The sequence below is a fragment of the Berghia stephanieae genome, chromosome 4, assembly GCF_034508935.2.
Source record: "Berghia stephanieae isolate SIO BIC M18660-M18661 chromosome 4, UCSD_Bste_1.3, whole genome shotgun sequence".
Lineage (NCBI taxonomy): Eukaryota > Metazoa > Mollusca > Gastropoda > Nudibranchia > Aeolidiidae > Berghia > Berghia stephanieae.
This window is the reverse complement of record NC_088363.1, coordinates 73,411,518-73,425,530: the sequence shown is the minus strand read 5'-3', so window position 1 is coordinate 73,425,530 and position 14,013 is coordinate 73,411,518. Positions and strand designations below refer to the sequence as shown.

The following is a 14,013-nucleotide window of genomic DNA, read 5'->3' as shown; positions in this document are numbered from 1 at the left end:
CAACGGTTAAACATGTTAATTCAATGTCAATGGTCACTGTATTTATTCATAAGAAAAAAACAAAGGAATGGTTAAAGTGAGGCTCAAGACCAAAAGGTAAGTTTGAGAGCTATACATTAATTTTCGCATACAAAATAATTTTCTAAAAACAATGTATATGAGAGTGTACGTAAAATCTATTTTAAAAAATAAGGGACTAAGAGTATTCTATTGCCAATGCCTATTAAAAGCTTGCAAATCGTCTCTGTTTTTTACCCCAAATATAAAGATAGGCAGATTTTATAGTGAATTTCCAATGAATACAACATGTCCAATATGCTTCATAATGTTGCATTTATTCATTTAGCAGCTCATATGTAACCAAATTAGCATTTTACTTAATGCGTATTTCATCAGAGTCTTTCTATATTGCCTGTTAGCTTGCAATAATTTACAAGCGAAAGAGAAAAGTCAAAATGACGGCTAAAAAAAACTCAAAACAAACACCAGTTTGTTTTGTTTTATCTTCATATCAGGACTTCTTCTAATCTGCTACCGTCTCTCCCAGATTGTCCCAGCAAATGAAAATATATTTATCTAATTTTATTAACGACAATATGGGTATAAACTATATAAACTATAACATGGATAAATAGTATCTATAGAAAATCCATAGAAAAAATCATAAAAACAGTGATCATACTCTTTTGACTCTCTATAATCTACAATGAAAGGATCTCACAGCCCTTTATGTAAAGTACAACAATGATTTTAAGCTTTGCCACTCATGTGAGCATTGATCATGAAGTTTATCAACAAATAAGATACAGTACACATTCAGCCATTATTGCAACAATTTCATATCACAGGGGATTGTTTTGAATAAACATCCATTAAAATATATAAAATAACAAATGAAAGGGAAACAAATGAGAAAAGAAAAAAACAGAATTACAAAATGAGTCAATCTTGATGGTATGATGGCCTTTAAAAGGGCCGATTTTGAAATTTTTGACGGTTCACTATATATGATATATGACTTTAATAGTCTAATTTTGTGGGCCTCTCTGAAGGCCAATCATAAGTTTATGGACCCTTTCCACAGCTCTGGCAAGGACCTCAAATAGGGAAGCGTCCTCATGAAGTTGCTGTAAAAAAAAAAGTGGATGGCCTTGATAGCTACTATAGTGGCATGGCTGGAAACTGGTCCCAATCTCCACATCGGCAATTAACTATTGTCAAGTGGTATTGAGGCTGAGTACCAGAAGTAGTGACATTGACCATGCCCATAATATTGAGACCACTACATTTTAGAGAAATAGTTTTATTTTTGTTTTGTTAATTTTTTTTTCCTTCTAATTTACTGTCCGTCTCATTTACAGACACTAAGTCTCTCTGCTCCGGACTGGGATTGAATAGGCAGCTTGCAAAGACATGTTGACAGTCTTGCATGTAGTGGGTGATGTGGGGAGTGTCTCTCGTTAGCCTATTTGTTGAAAGCCAATAATATTGATATAGGAAATTCCCATTACTTGTATTAGAACCGAGATATGATGGCACGGCCTGGGACTAGGCTTGACCACTGGATGTTATCTTGGTTTTTCTCTGGCTGTTATTTTACGGGATCTCTCTGTGAGAAAAACGGGACTTTGATGTCAAGTCGATATATGCTTGATGACTATATAACCATTGTCGATATATCCGCTCTGCAGTGTATATATATAAATTTGGTTGAAAATGAAAACAATTTATATATATATATATATATATATATATATATATATATATATATATATATATATATATATATATATAAATTGTTTTCATTTTCAACCAAATTTTATGTCAAATAAGACTACGCATTTGTTAATTCTTCATTGCTCTCATTGATGATCAAATTTATTAGGTAAGATAAAAGGGAATAATAGGTTGTAAATGACTCAATAGCAGAATTAATTGTGAATAAACTGGTTAATTTAAAACCATAAGATATTCAATTTTTTGTTTCTCCATGAGAATTTTTTTTTTTTTTGAGTTGTAAGAAAGAAAAAAAAATGTTGAAGCTCTAAATTTACTCAAATTAATCAGTGTTCAGTCTGATGTGAAAAATCCATAAATCATATCCAAAATGGTAGATCATTTATGCATTCACTATTTAATAAAATATGATGAAAATAAAAAAGACTATCTGAAAATTACTATATTCTATACTACAAGAATTGGCACCTTATGTAGCAATGACTATCCCGCACAAATCTTTGGGCCTCTTTTTCGCTCACGAAGTGCCCGAATTCGTGTCAAAAAATGGGACGAAGCCGTTTCGTATATGCTATTTTAAAAAATTAATTACGACGCTGTTTATCAATGAATATGACTGAAAGTTGGCACACATTTAGAAAAAAGGTCATTTTAGATTATGTCAAGCGACAAAACTCGTGCGATTAGCAGAAGACCGTTAAAAATAGATTTTTACTCTTTGGAGTAAAATATTTCTAGAACTACCGGACGTGGAGGTTTGTCGCTGACAAGGTAATACATGAGCATTTTTTCTTTTTGGTTGTAAAATTTCATATGAATATGACGAGTACTTTTCCCGTATTTTACAAAACACCATCCTAATTTGCTCTTCAAGTTTCAATCTTTTAATCCATTTATTATGCAAGATACAACCAAAGGTCGAAAAAAAATGCCGAAAAAGCGTCCCATATTTTCGCGTTTTTTTTCCTCTTTGCGGGTCATCCAAATAAAGGACACCTTTGAAACTGCATAACTTGTTTATTTATTAATGGATTTTCAAAATTCAAAAACAATTTTACTCAGTGGGGATAGGGCTTTGATTTTAGACAAATTTTTCCTCAAAAATAGAAAAAAACATTTTTCATAGTCATTGCCACCTTATGGTCCACCAAGGAACCGAGAGGATAAGTATACTACAAGAACAGAACACTGGATTCTTTTTTTAATTCTTGTTTTGATACTTTACAAATTTCTTAAAGTCAAATTATTTTCGAGTGATAAGAATCACTCTGGGAGGCAATAAGAATAATAACTTCAAGGCAACAAAGCACAGCTAGTTATATTTGAACCCAACATTAATTTGGCAACAAGCTAAAGACCAAACTGCGGAGTCTCACTCCCCGCTGGCCACAAATTGAATCACAATCCAAAACTTTAAAATGTTTTCATTAGCTTTGTTAATTTCACAATTATAAAATGAGCTACACAATAAAGTGATATTTTCAAAACCCTTCAATATTGAAATAATAAATTCTATAGAATTTTTCTAAAAATACACAAATTTTAATGATTATGGGTGAATTTCTAAAATTAAAAATTTACATCATTTCTTGAACGAGAGAAAATTTTAACTTTAAAAATAAATTTGACACTCTTTCATAAGAGATCTTTGAGCTTAGAAAAATTGTAATGTTGTGGAAAAATTAAGTTCAATATGAATACCACTGCAAGCTTTAATATTTAATAAATCATTTACTGGCTTTAGATTATATCTGATCACAGAATTAATCACATGTGCACAATAAAAATGAACACATTATTATTGGCTACTTGGGGAAAATCCCTCCTCTGTTATTGCCATTTATTAATTATTCTCCAACGATTATTCATATTTTTGGGTCAAATGATATACAGATTCATTTCTGTCTTTTTTTAATATGAACATCTTTAAAGAAATCAACAATAAAATATGTAACAACAATAAAAAATCCCACTTATTTTTGTTCTTACACAATCTTATGTTCAGAATGTGGATTATGAGTAAATTCATAATCCAAATGAACAAATGCCCTTTCCACTTCCTGTAAACTCTCCAGACGTTGTTGAAGACTCTCTCCAATATCATGTGCTTGTCTAAGAGGCATCTCGGCAGGCAAAACAATGTCAACCTCCACTAAAAAGTTATTACCAAAGTGAAAAGCCCGTACAGTGTCAATGTTTTTTATCTCCACATGATGATTAACACAGACCCATGTCAATTTACTGAGGAAATCAGGTCTGGCAGTGTGGCCAGTCAAACACTTGATTTGCTCTGAGCCAGTTTGCCACCAATTGTACATGATGTAAATACTGATAAGGATAGCACCAGCTGGGTCAAGAAAGACAAAACCGTAAATATCTGTCTTGTGAAAAAGATTTCCGGAGCCCCAATAGCCAAATATAATAGCAGCTAGGTTTGACACAACATCGTTTCGATGATCTTGAGCGAGGGCCTGTACTGTGGCTGATCTTTCTTTTCGGCAAACCAACCACATGCAACATTTGATGACTACAGTAGCACCTAGGAAAGAATCAGAAAAATGAAAAAGAATGAGTGCATGTTGCAACGCTAATCATTAACATTAACAGCAATTGGCAACCAATGCACACTGCTCTAGGAGAAGTTAGGCAATAAATAAAGTAAAGAAATGGTCATGAATAAGATATTGGGGTAGTTTTTCATATTGAGTAAACGACTTTTATTCAAGAAACATCTGCTTAATAAAAATATCAGGTGGATAAAAAAAGAAACATGATCAAGTTTTTAGTACAATTATTTCCAAATTTTTAATCTTTATCGGTTGTGTTTTAAAATTCAATAGGTTGTAAGTATTTTTGTGAGGCATGTGATAATAAATAAATAAATAAATAAAATAACGCAAATTCACACATATTTCCCTCTCCGTGTTCAGTTGTTCAAATGCCTCTGAAACAATTTTTCTTATTGACTTGGGACTAAAGATTAAGTTTTCAATGCAAGTTATTGAATATGACTGTAAAAAGAGTTGTTTTAATGACGAGAATGGGTGAATATAAACTTCAATGTCATAATTTGTATAGTTTCATTATTTTATCATTAAAATCAAATAAAACAAATCATGATGAGAGATAGAATTGAATTTATAACAGAATTATGACAAAAGATATAACGATGGACCAAAAAGACAAGGGATAAAGAAAGTAAAATAAAGAAATATAGAAGGAAAAAAAGCACAAGGAAAGAAAAAGAAGAAAATGAAGATGCGATGGAAGAAAAAGAAAAGAAAATATGAGAAGATGATACCAGAAATTGAGAGGGTAACTGCCTCCACATTAGGCAAATCTTTGGTATAATTTGCTAGGACAATGATCTTCTCCACTGATTCCCTGATGAGTTGTAATGATGCCAAAGCCATAGCCACAGACAGAATGATAATGGCCACCGGCTCTAGCTTTGTGCGGCCCTAGAAAAGAAGTAATTAAATGTAAAAATTATCATTAACAATATTCACATTGTTAGTAAATAATGCATTCATTCAAGATATTTCAAAATAAAACTTAAAACATCCATCTCTGGAAAAGAAAAAAAGCCCTTAAAAAGCCGATTTAGTCAATTATGTAACGTGTTAATGAAATGCATCCAGAAAAGGTATGGTTAAGACTCACAAGAAGTTAAAAGTTAAGGCCGAGGGTTCCAGGGATACCCTTAGACACATAATATTCCTTGTCCAACTGGAGTTAGACGTAAATCTCGAAGGGCTCTCTGGTATAAAAATAAGTGGTCCTTCAGAGCCATAAATTCATAGATCTGGAGTTTAACACAGTTTCTGTGTAGTGTTAAACAGACAGTCGTACACTTTTAATAGGAAAGTGGTCTATCGCACAATACTTTTCATCAAATCTAGTAGACCCAACTCCCCATAACTTCTGGGTGGACAAGGGGGTTAGAAAAATCTCAACAGCGTCCAGGATCAAAAACAGTTATATAATTTTATCATCCAATCTTTCACTTAATTCAATAACACTGCATATAAAAATATAAAACCCATCATTTCAAGAAAAATTAATTATACCTGAAAGATGCAACAATTATAGTTAAAGCCAAGGCATGCCACAAACTATACCGGAATTTAAAAGTATCTTCAAAACATAACTCAAAAAGAAAATAATTTGATCACTGCTCATCGTGACATTTTTGAGAAAAGCAGTCATTCCATATTTCAGTTTCAGTACCATTAAACAGAGAGAATCCTTTGCTTGCTATCCTTTTAATAACACACTAATTTATGACAAAGATTTTCCCCCAGATATAAGAGACCAGGCAATCAAATCACCTCTAGTGAAACAGAGGAGTTAGATAAACATCGGCTACATCCGAGACTAATATTTATTCCTTTGCTTGCCCCTAATAACCTAGTAAAAACAAAGAAATTTCTCTTACTTGGGGGTAGAGATAGATGTTTCTATTCTTGACAGCTCTGGTTGCCCACCAGATAATAATTCCACTGAAGAGATCAAGGGATGAATCAACAAGACTAGAGATGATGGCCATGGAGCCAGATATTATACTGGCCACAAGCTTGGCGATAAGTAACAGGAAATTGAGTAGAAGAGTCACTTTTGAAAACAGGATGGCCCTTCGGTACTGCTGCGGCAGATTATGTGGTGACATTTCAACCTCGATTCCTAACGCAATGTCCTCATAGGCTGAGATCAATTCATCTTGAGCCTTGTAATATGACCTTACTCGACGAGACAATTGCTTGACATTTGTTTGCTTTTTGGAAGAGAAGATTTCTACAGGCATCCTCCATGTTGAGACTGGATCATCTGTGAGATGACAATAATAGAGAATCACAATTTAAAGATTTTTAAAAACAAAAGATCGTATATAAACTAATTGCAAATTGTTGCTCAAATATATGGAGTTTAATTAAAATTGATTCAAAAAGTATCAATGTGTGTGAAAACATAATAATTAAGAATATGACATGGAAAGGAAATATCACAGCATGATCAGCTGACTCAAATTATTAGGATGGTTACAAAATCAAATCAACTGTCTTCAGATAGTGGTCATGGGCCATAAAACATAACAATCAATCATGGAGCTAACCAGACTGAAGAAAATATACTTTCAAAACCATGTCCCAAGTTGTCCTCCAGAGCCATTAGGCTCATGGAGCCCGAGTTTATCCCAGTTTCTATAGCGTGAAAAACACAATGGCAAATGCTTACTACCCTTTGGATAGGATACTAATCTATAGCGAAGTACTTTCCTCCATATCTAACAGACCCAGATACTCAATCACTGCTGGGTCAGAAAAAAAATCTCGACTTCACCCGCAATCAATCTTGGTCCCTTTACACGTGAACCGAGTTTTCTACCAATTAAGCTATTGGGACCTGGATAAGACCCATGGCTGCAGTGTTAAATAATCAATAGCAATTGATTTTTACCCTTGTGAAAAGACAAACTCTATGTCAAAGTACTTTACACCACAGCAAACAGACCCAGCTACCCAATCACCGCTGGGCGGACAGGAAGGTCAGAAAAAAATCTCATTCACCCTGGATAAATAATGGTACCTATTCTTGTGAAGCAAGTGTTCTACCAACCAAACAATTGGAACCCCATTAAATAAAACTGGCCATATGGTAAATCATAATAATTTGCTTATCAGTCAAAATATTATTACAGCACATATCCATGCTCATCTTACCCTGGCGAATACTAGAGTTGGTGGGTGCTACCTCTGTAATACGAATGTGATGATTACTGACTGCTGGCTTCACAACACGCCCCAACAAAAATTCAACACCTTTGCACTTGTATTCCTGAAATTAAGTGGATCTTTACTCCTATATTATTTATGAACATACATAATTGAATTCCTTTAATTAATCTACAAAAATTGTCATTTAAGTGATATAATTGATTTAAATGCCAAAGGTAAGAGATGCTATTTCTTTCATAATCAATATTACACGAGTAATAGTAGCATTTCTGACTGGTAACCAGGAGGTCTGAGGTTCGATCCCAGTTGAGGTAGACTGCTTTTTTGGGATGGTTTTTTTTCTTATATTTTTCTTTCTTGCTTGTCTGGCACCTTTCATACACACTTGTTCAAATTTTAAAAATTATTTTGAACATAAGAGCCAAGTCATTTGGCATTACACTGTTATTTGGGGGGTCACCAAGTTTTAGCTACGCTTCAGGCATTTTTGGTCTTTTTGAACAAAATTAATAACCCTAAATGTGCTCACTTAGACAACATAGGTGATTTTGTTGATAATAATGAAGTTGCCTTGCATATCCTACCAAGCATATCTTGAACAACTGGTCTGAATCTGATATTACTCAAAGTCGACTTAATTCTGAGTATTTGTATTTGAGGCCAGGGAGAGTTGTTGAATGTGGCAGTCATTGTTAGTGTTTAAACTGAAGTATATTGATAATCATCTCTGGAAGGTGTCTAAATCTGTTATATTCACACATGTTTCGGGAAGAGGGTTCCAGTCTTTGATGGTGTGGGGTGCAAATGAATACTTGAAGATGTTTGAGATTGCCGATTGGTGTTTTAGTGTTTTTGAGTTGGTTTTTCTTTGAGGATGTGAATTTAGTTGTTTGACCAGCTGTTCTGGTGAGGTAACCACCATTTTGTTTGTAATTTTGAACATAAGAGTAATCTTTGTTCTTTCTGTCTTGTAAGCCAACATCTCCCTGTCCTAAACATAAATATAGGTGCATACATTTCATACAGTAATCGATGAGATCATGATGCTTCAGATTGTGCTTTTCTATTTTTTATTCTGTTCCAGCCTTTTATTTTTCACTTTTTAAAAAAAGTAAAAGACATATTGTTAGGGGAGGGGTGGTTAATGGAGATAATATGCTACCAAAATGGGACAAAGAGGATTTATTTGTTTTGACCTTTACTTCAAATATCATTCTATTAAAATGACCTAACAATAAAGCACTTAAAACGATTAAGACAGCCGACACATACATTTAGTGTTGGTTTGTTTCATGACAGATTTGTGAATTTTGCAGATGGGCCCATCGGATCTATATTGCAAAAATATGAATTGAAGACCTGAGGACCCATATTTTCTCATTGTGGCTAGAAAAACTTTTAGTTGAAACGTGAATTGATTAAAAAGAACCTGAGCTTATTGAAAAGTTTCAAACATGAGAGCATTTAAAAGCGTTTTTTTAAAACACATTTTCAATGTAAGGCAGAATACAATATATTTGTGAATCTCAGATAATTTATTTTTGTCATGTTCCTCATGTCAACTACAGAAGAATGATAAGATGTGGAATAAAAATGTATAATATAGAACTTTGAAAAAGATAAGATGGGTCAATTTAGAGTGAGAGATAAGTGAGTGGGAGAATAACACATGATCCAACTTTCCATTGGTGGTTGAACTGTGAATTGTTTGGTTTTGTTTTGTTTTTATGTTGTTATTTTAAAATATTTTTTGGATTGTTTTCTTTTTGGTGGCAACAGTAAACAAAGATATCTTTTTTGTCTCGTTGATAATATGACAGTTAAACTTAATATGCAATATAAACTAACATCAATTTATTTGGTAAATGATGAAAAGAAAAGTTTTTCTCTTAAAAAATATACAGTTTGCATGCTTTTTCATTATGTCTAATCATGACTTATCTGTAGTATCCTTAACATGACAAGAAAAAGATGATTTGACAGGATACTTGTTCTGAACAAAAACCTTTAAATGTGATTTTTTTTAAAAAGAAATTTATTTACACAAAAAGGGTCCAAGGAGATTGAGTTTTCTAAGTATCTGAGTATCTGTGTCATATGCTAGCCTTTGGATACTTTTCGATTTTAAAATACTCTCTGTCATACCTAGAATAGACACAGCTATCTACCAACTGGGGTTAGTAAAGAATCTGATATAAAATGCCAACTTAAACCTGGAAACAGTGCGAGTCAATCTAATGCTCTACTATTAAGGCCTCTTTGACTCTTCAAAGACAGGGTTCAATTCAACTCTAACCTGATACCATAACGCTTCATAAGAAACTAAAGTTGTATTGCAATTACTACACTTTTAATGACTACAATGGGAGCTGTAATTATAACCAAACATCTAAATACTAGAGGAAATTGTAATATGAAATAAATTAAATCTCGTCGATAAAAGAGTTAACATGGTTTCATATTTATGTATCTTTTAATTTTTTACCTCAGACAGCCAGCACGGGATGTCGCCATGACTTCTGGTTCTTTTGATGCTATTTTGATCATCGTTTTCAGGGGTATCTTTGCCATTAATTTGAAAGATAATGACATTATTTTTCACATGAGAGCTTGATTTCACCACATCAGGTTCACTGGTAGACAATTCATGCTTGATCTTCTTTATACAAGGTTCTTTCTGATCTTGAGAGTCATCCATTGTTATCAAAATATTCCTTGATCTATAAAATCGATGAAATTATTTTTAAAAATAAAGGATTATCAAAGACATAAATCAAACTATTGTATAGTGTATTCATTATAATTTGAAAAAGACCCTCCTTTACAGCAAATTAAACACAATATAAAGGATTTTTTTCACTTAAAGCCTCTAATTTTTTTTCTATTAAATAAGGCAGTGGTCTGGATAGTTTTTTACAAACCAACAAAAAAAATTAATAAGGATACCATTGACAATGGTGAGGGTATTTACTAAGCTGCATGACCAAGCTTTGACTTGCCGAATGATTTAAAATAAAGCAATGTGATTAAATAATGCATGATAATAGTAATTTCTACTACTACTACTACTACTACTACTACTACTACTACTACTACTACTACTACTACTACTACTACTACTACTACTACTACTGTGATGGTAATAATTATAATAATAATTAATAATAATAATAATAATAATAATAATAATAATAATAAGAAGAAGAAGAAGAAGAAGAAGAAGAAGAAGAAGAAGAAGAAGAAGAAGAAGAAGAAGAAGAAGAAGAAGAAGAAGAAGAAGAAGAAGAAGAAGAAGAGAAGAAGAAGAAAAAAAAAAAATAATAAAAAAATAATAAAATAGAAAATAATAATAATAATAATAATAATAATAATATAATAATAATAATAATAATAATAATAATAATAATATAATAATAATAATAATAATAATGATGATGATGATGTTGATAATAATAATAATAATAATAATATAATAATAATAATAAATATAATAATAATAAATAATAATAATAATAAAAAGCTGAGCTATCAAGACCCCCAATAATAACAATGATATTAAGAATACAGTGGACCTATCTAATGGGAAAATTCCATTGCCTCCCAAATAGTCCTGATTAACCAGGTTTCCCGATTTGCTGGGGAGGTGGAAATATTACGTTTTCAACAAGCCATGGAGACTTGAGCACTAAAGTCTTTCAGTCAAGTCAAGGTAATCTCTTTGGATGTATAGCTATGAAACTGATTGGTTTCTAAGAGTCCACTTCAAAAGAACTTGTCAAAAAAAAAACAACAATAAACGGGTTCGTCCCTTTGTCTTTTTTTCCCTTGAATTATAATTTGGTATTATCATTATTTTATTTTATTTTATTTTTTTTTTTGGTGGGGGAGGTATTTTTTATAGCAAAAACATTTGTTTTATGTGACATCTCTGGTAACAAATTCTTCAAAATAAGTCATCACATTTATTAGTTTGTCAACTGAATTATAGTTTTTGTTATATGACAAGAGGAAATACAATTTCCACAATGTTCACCCAATCAATTGGCCAATGAAAACCTCAGTGACGTCATATTTGTGCATTTATGAGCATATTATTAATCTCTTGTTAATAGGGATGTGATATATGTCAACAACAAAGCATGGCTCAGTGGTTCAGGCTTTGCTTCATACCTGAAAGGTACTGAGTTCAATTACCCACTGCACTGTGTGGCCTTGAGCAAGTCACCTCGCCCTAGTTCAGTTTGCAATGCTGCATTGCAGCTGATGCCTGGCTGCATGGGTTCTTCCAGTCCAATCTTGGAAAAGACTCCAAAGACAAATTTCCCCTATGGGATGAAAAAAGGGAATATCTATTCTTCGCACAAACACTTGCTCCTACCCTGTAGGTGTCACACCTAACAAAGCAAGATGGTGATTCAAGCTGGACTTGGGTCAATGCATTAACCAGACCACTTGAATTTGATAGTATAAGTTTTTTCACACCTCGGAAGATGAAAAGCAATGTACATGGATCACGAAATAATTTACCCTTAGCACACATGTGTAAGTGCATATTACACTATTCTTATGTGGATGTGCAGTTGCAAACTTTTAATTGATTGTCCCCGGTCTGTTTGCATTGCTCATATTCATATGACGTTTAGAGGTGGAGAATTCAGAAAAGTTGCAACAAAATCAGCCTCAGACAAATTGTCCCAAATAGCCATTGACAAAGTGTACAAATGCATGTCTGACATCCGAACGCACTTATGGGCCTAGTTTAACATTGTTGTAATGGACGTCATGTTTGTTTTTTAAAATTTCCATCACAACAATGAGCCCACAATGAATTGGGTTATCATACCTTAAAATAAGTGCACATCGGCCAGGAACCTTGTCCAAATAAAGGGGTTCTATATATAGAGAGAAAATTCCGATTCTGCTCCCTCGGATTTCGCCCTGATTTGCCGGGTTTTCCAATATCAGTATCAGACTATCTTTTGACGTGGATTTGTTGTAGAGTTAGCATTGAAATTGGTGAGTGGGGGAAAAGATCCAAGTTACTGAATTAAAGGGGGGGGGGGTCCAAACGTGTCGGCCAGTAGCCTACTCATCTTGAATTAAAGTTTAAACGTTTTATTTTAATTAGTTTTATAAATTTTGTGTCACTTAAGGACAATGCTCTCAACATATCAGCTTTGTATTTGTATTTACTTCTAATCTCAATGAATTCACCAGTTAGGGAAGTGGAACTGCAGTTCGGTTAAGATATGTGGAGTCATGGAATTACAACCGAGTTGATAGAAAGTCCTAATTAGACAAATAATAGTAATAGACTAGAGAAAGATTCATGATTCATCAAGACTAAGACACTACACGGCGTACACAACGACAACAGTTTAGTTGAGACGGTATCCCGTTCCTGACACCTGCTGACCCGGTCACGGTGAGCGGTCAATCACAGAGAGGAATTTACCTAACGGGGATTGCCGTTTCACTCAATTTAACAATGTTTTGTTTTATTGTCTGTTAGACACCCATATTGAATGAGGTTGAAATATATGACTTGGTATAATGTTTTATTTTCTACTTTTACTGTAGTTTTTTATTTTTCATAGTATACTAAGTTTATATAAGTTTCAATGAACGGTAACAAATTACACAAAAAATATAGTGGGTGCAACATTTCAAAAATTAGAGAAAAAAAAAAACGTTGCTATGGATTTGTCTGAATTTTATGTATTATAAAGACAAGATGTAAATACTTCTCCTCACAAAAAACGTATTTTTCCTCAACAAAAATATATCCGCTACGAGCATTCAAACTCGTCAGTGTAGTTTGGGGCTGGTCTTTAACTGCATTGCATTGATGACAAATCGCATTTTATTCATATCATTGATAATGTCGGATGCTCTTTTTTTCCCAATTTTGCTGTTGTTTGGTGACAGCTCTCTGTGCCTTGTTCTCCAAGAAGTCTAAGTCCAAACTTATATTGAGTGATGTGTGGTATGCAGTGGTACTCAAGGAGGTGTTGTTTTGGGATTATTTTGTTTGGAAAATATTTTCTGTATGTATCCGTATAATGTTTTATTGCACTTTGAATATATTGGATTGTGTCTGCTTTGATCGATTTTGTGTGTGATATAAAGTTGTGCACATGACTATAGGCCTTGTCTATATTGTCGAAAATTAATCCAATACTGCATGCGTCATCAATGATGAGTGGGTCGTGGGTGCAGTTCTTTGTTTGTTGGATAATTGTAAGTGTAGACTTTTTCTTGTAAGTATTTGTGGCAGTGGTTGCCAATGAATGACCTGCTGTGGTAAGCCTGTTGTGTAATGCGGTATTCTGTCCAATTCAGAGGCAATAGGACCATCCCTGAGGGTGAGTGGCTCGTGCATGAGATTTGAAAGTCTCTCCTGCGTTTTGGAGTTTGTTGTTATATTCTACTCTGTCGATATCAAACATGCAAGTGCACCCCGTTTCAAGGTTGATTTATTTATTATTAGCGTATGGGCAATGAGCAAATACAAAGAAGATAATGAGTCGTGTGTTCAATG

General features: G+C 33.3%; 2 protein-coding genes across 6 annotated transcripts in view; one reads left to right on the top strand and one right to left on the bottom strand.

The window, feature by feature from the left end:
• LOC144971208 (inverted formin-2-like) overlaps nt 1-14,013 on the top strand; it is a 41,334-nt gene continuing 27,321 nt past the window's right edge. The window contains exons 1-2 of the mRNA XM_078911708.1: nt 1-96; nt 9,963-10,030. The gene's annotated coding sequence lies outside the window, so the exon portion shown is untranslated. The remainder of the gene's footprint in view (nt 97-9,962; nt 10,031-14,013) is intronic.
• The window catches only part of LOC144971209 (uncharacterized), a 13,570-nt gene continuing 1,379 nt past the window's right edge, over nt 1,823-14,013 (bottom strand). For 2 of the 5 annotated variants that reach the window (XR_013645084.1, XR_013645085.1), the window contains exons 2-7: nt 9,958-10,192; nt 7,458-7,572; nt 6,176-6,564; nt 5,039-5,198; nt 2,874-4,276; nt 1,827-2,205 (exon numbers count right to left, since the gene is read on the bottom strand). Coding sequence is in view for 3 of the 5 variants with exons in the window: in XM_078911714.1 (XP_078767840.1) it covers nt 3,723-4,276; nt 5,039-5,198; nt 6,176-6,564; nt 7,458-7,572; nt 9,958-10,170 (1,431 nt within the window). In the remaining 2 variants the exon portion in view is untranslated. Of the gene's footprint in view, nt 4,277-5,038; nt 5,199-6,175; nt 6,565-7,457; nt 7,573-9,957; nt 10,193-11,642; nt 12,824-14,013 lie in introns of all 5 variants that reach the window. The other 3 variants (XM_078911714.1, XM_078911712.1, XM_078911711.1) reach the window with 3 other exon arrangements.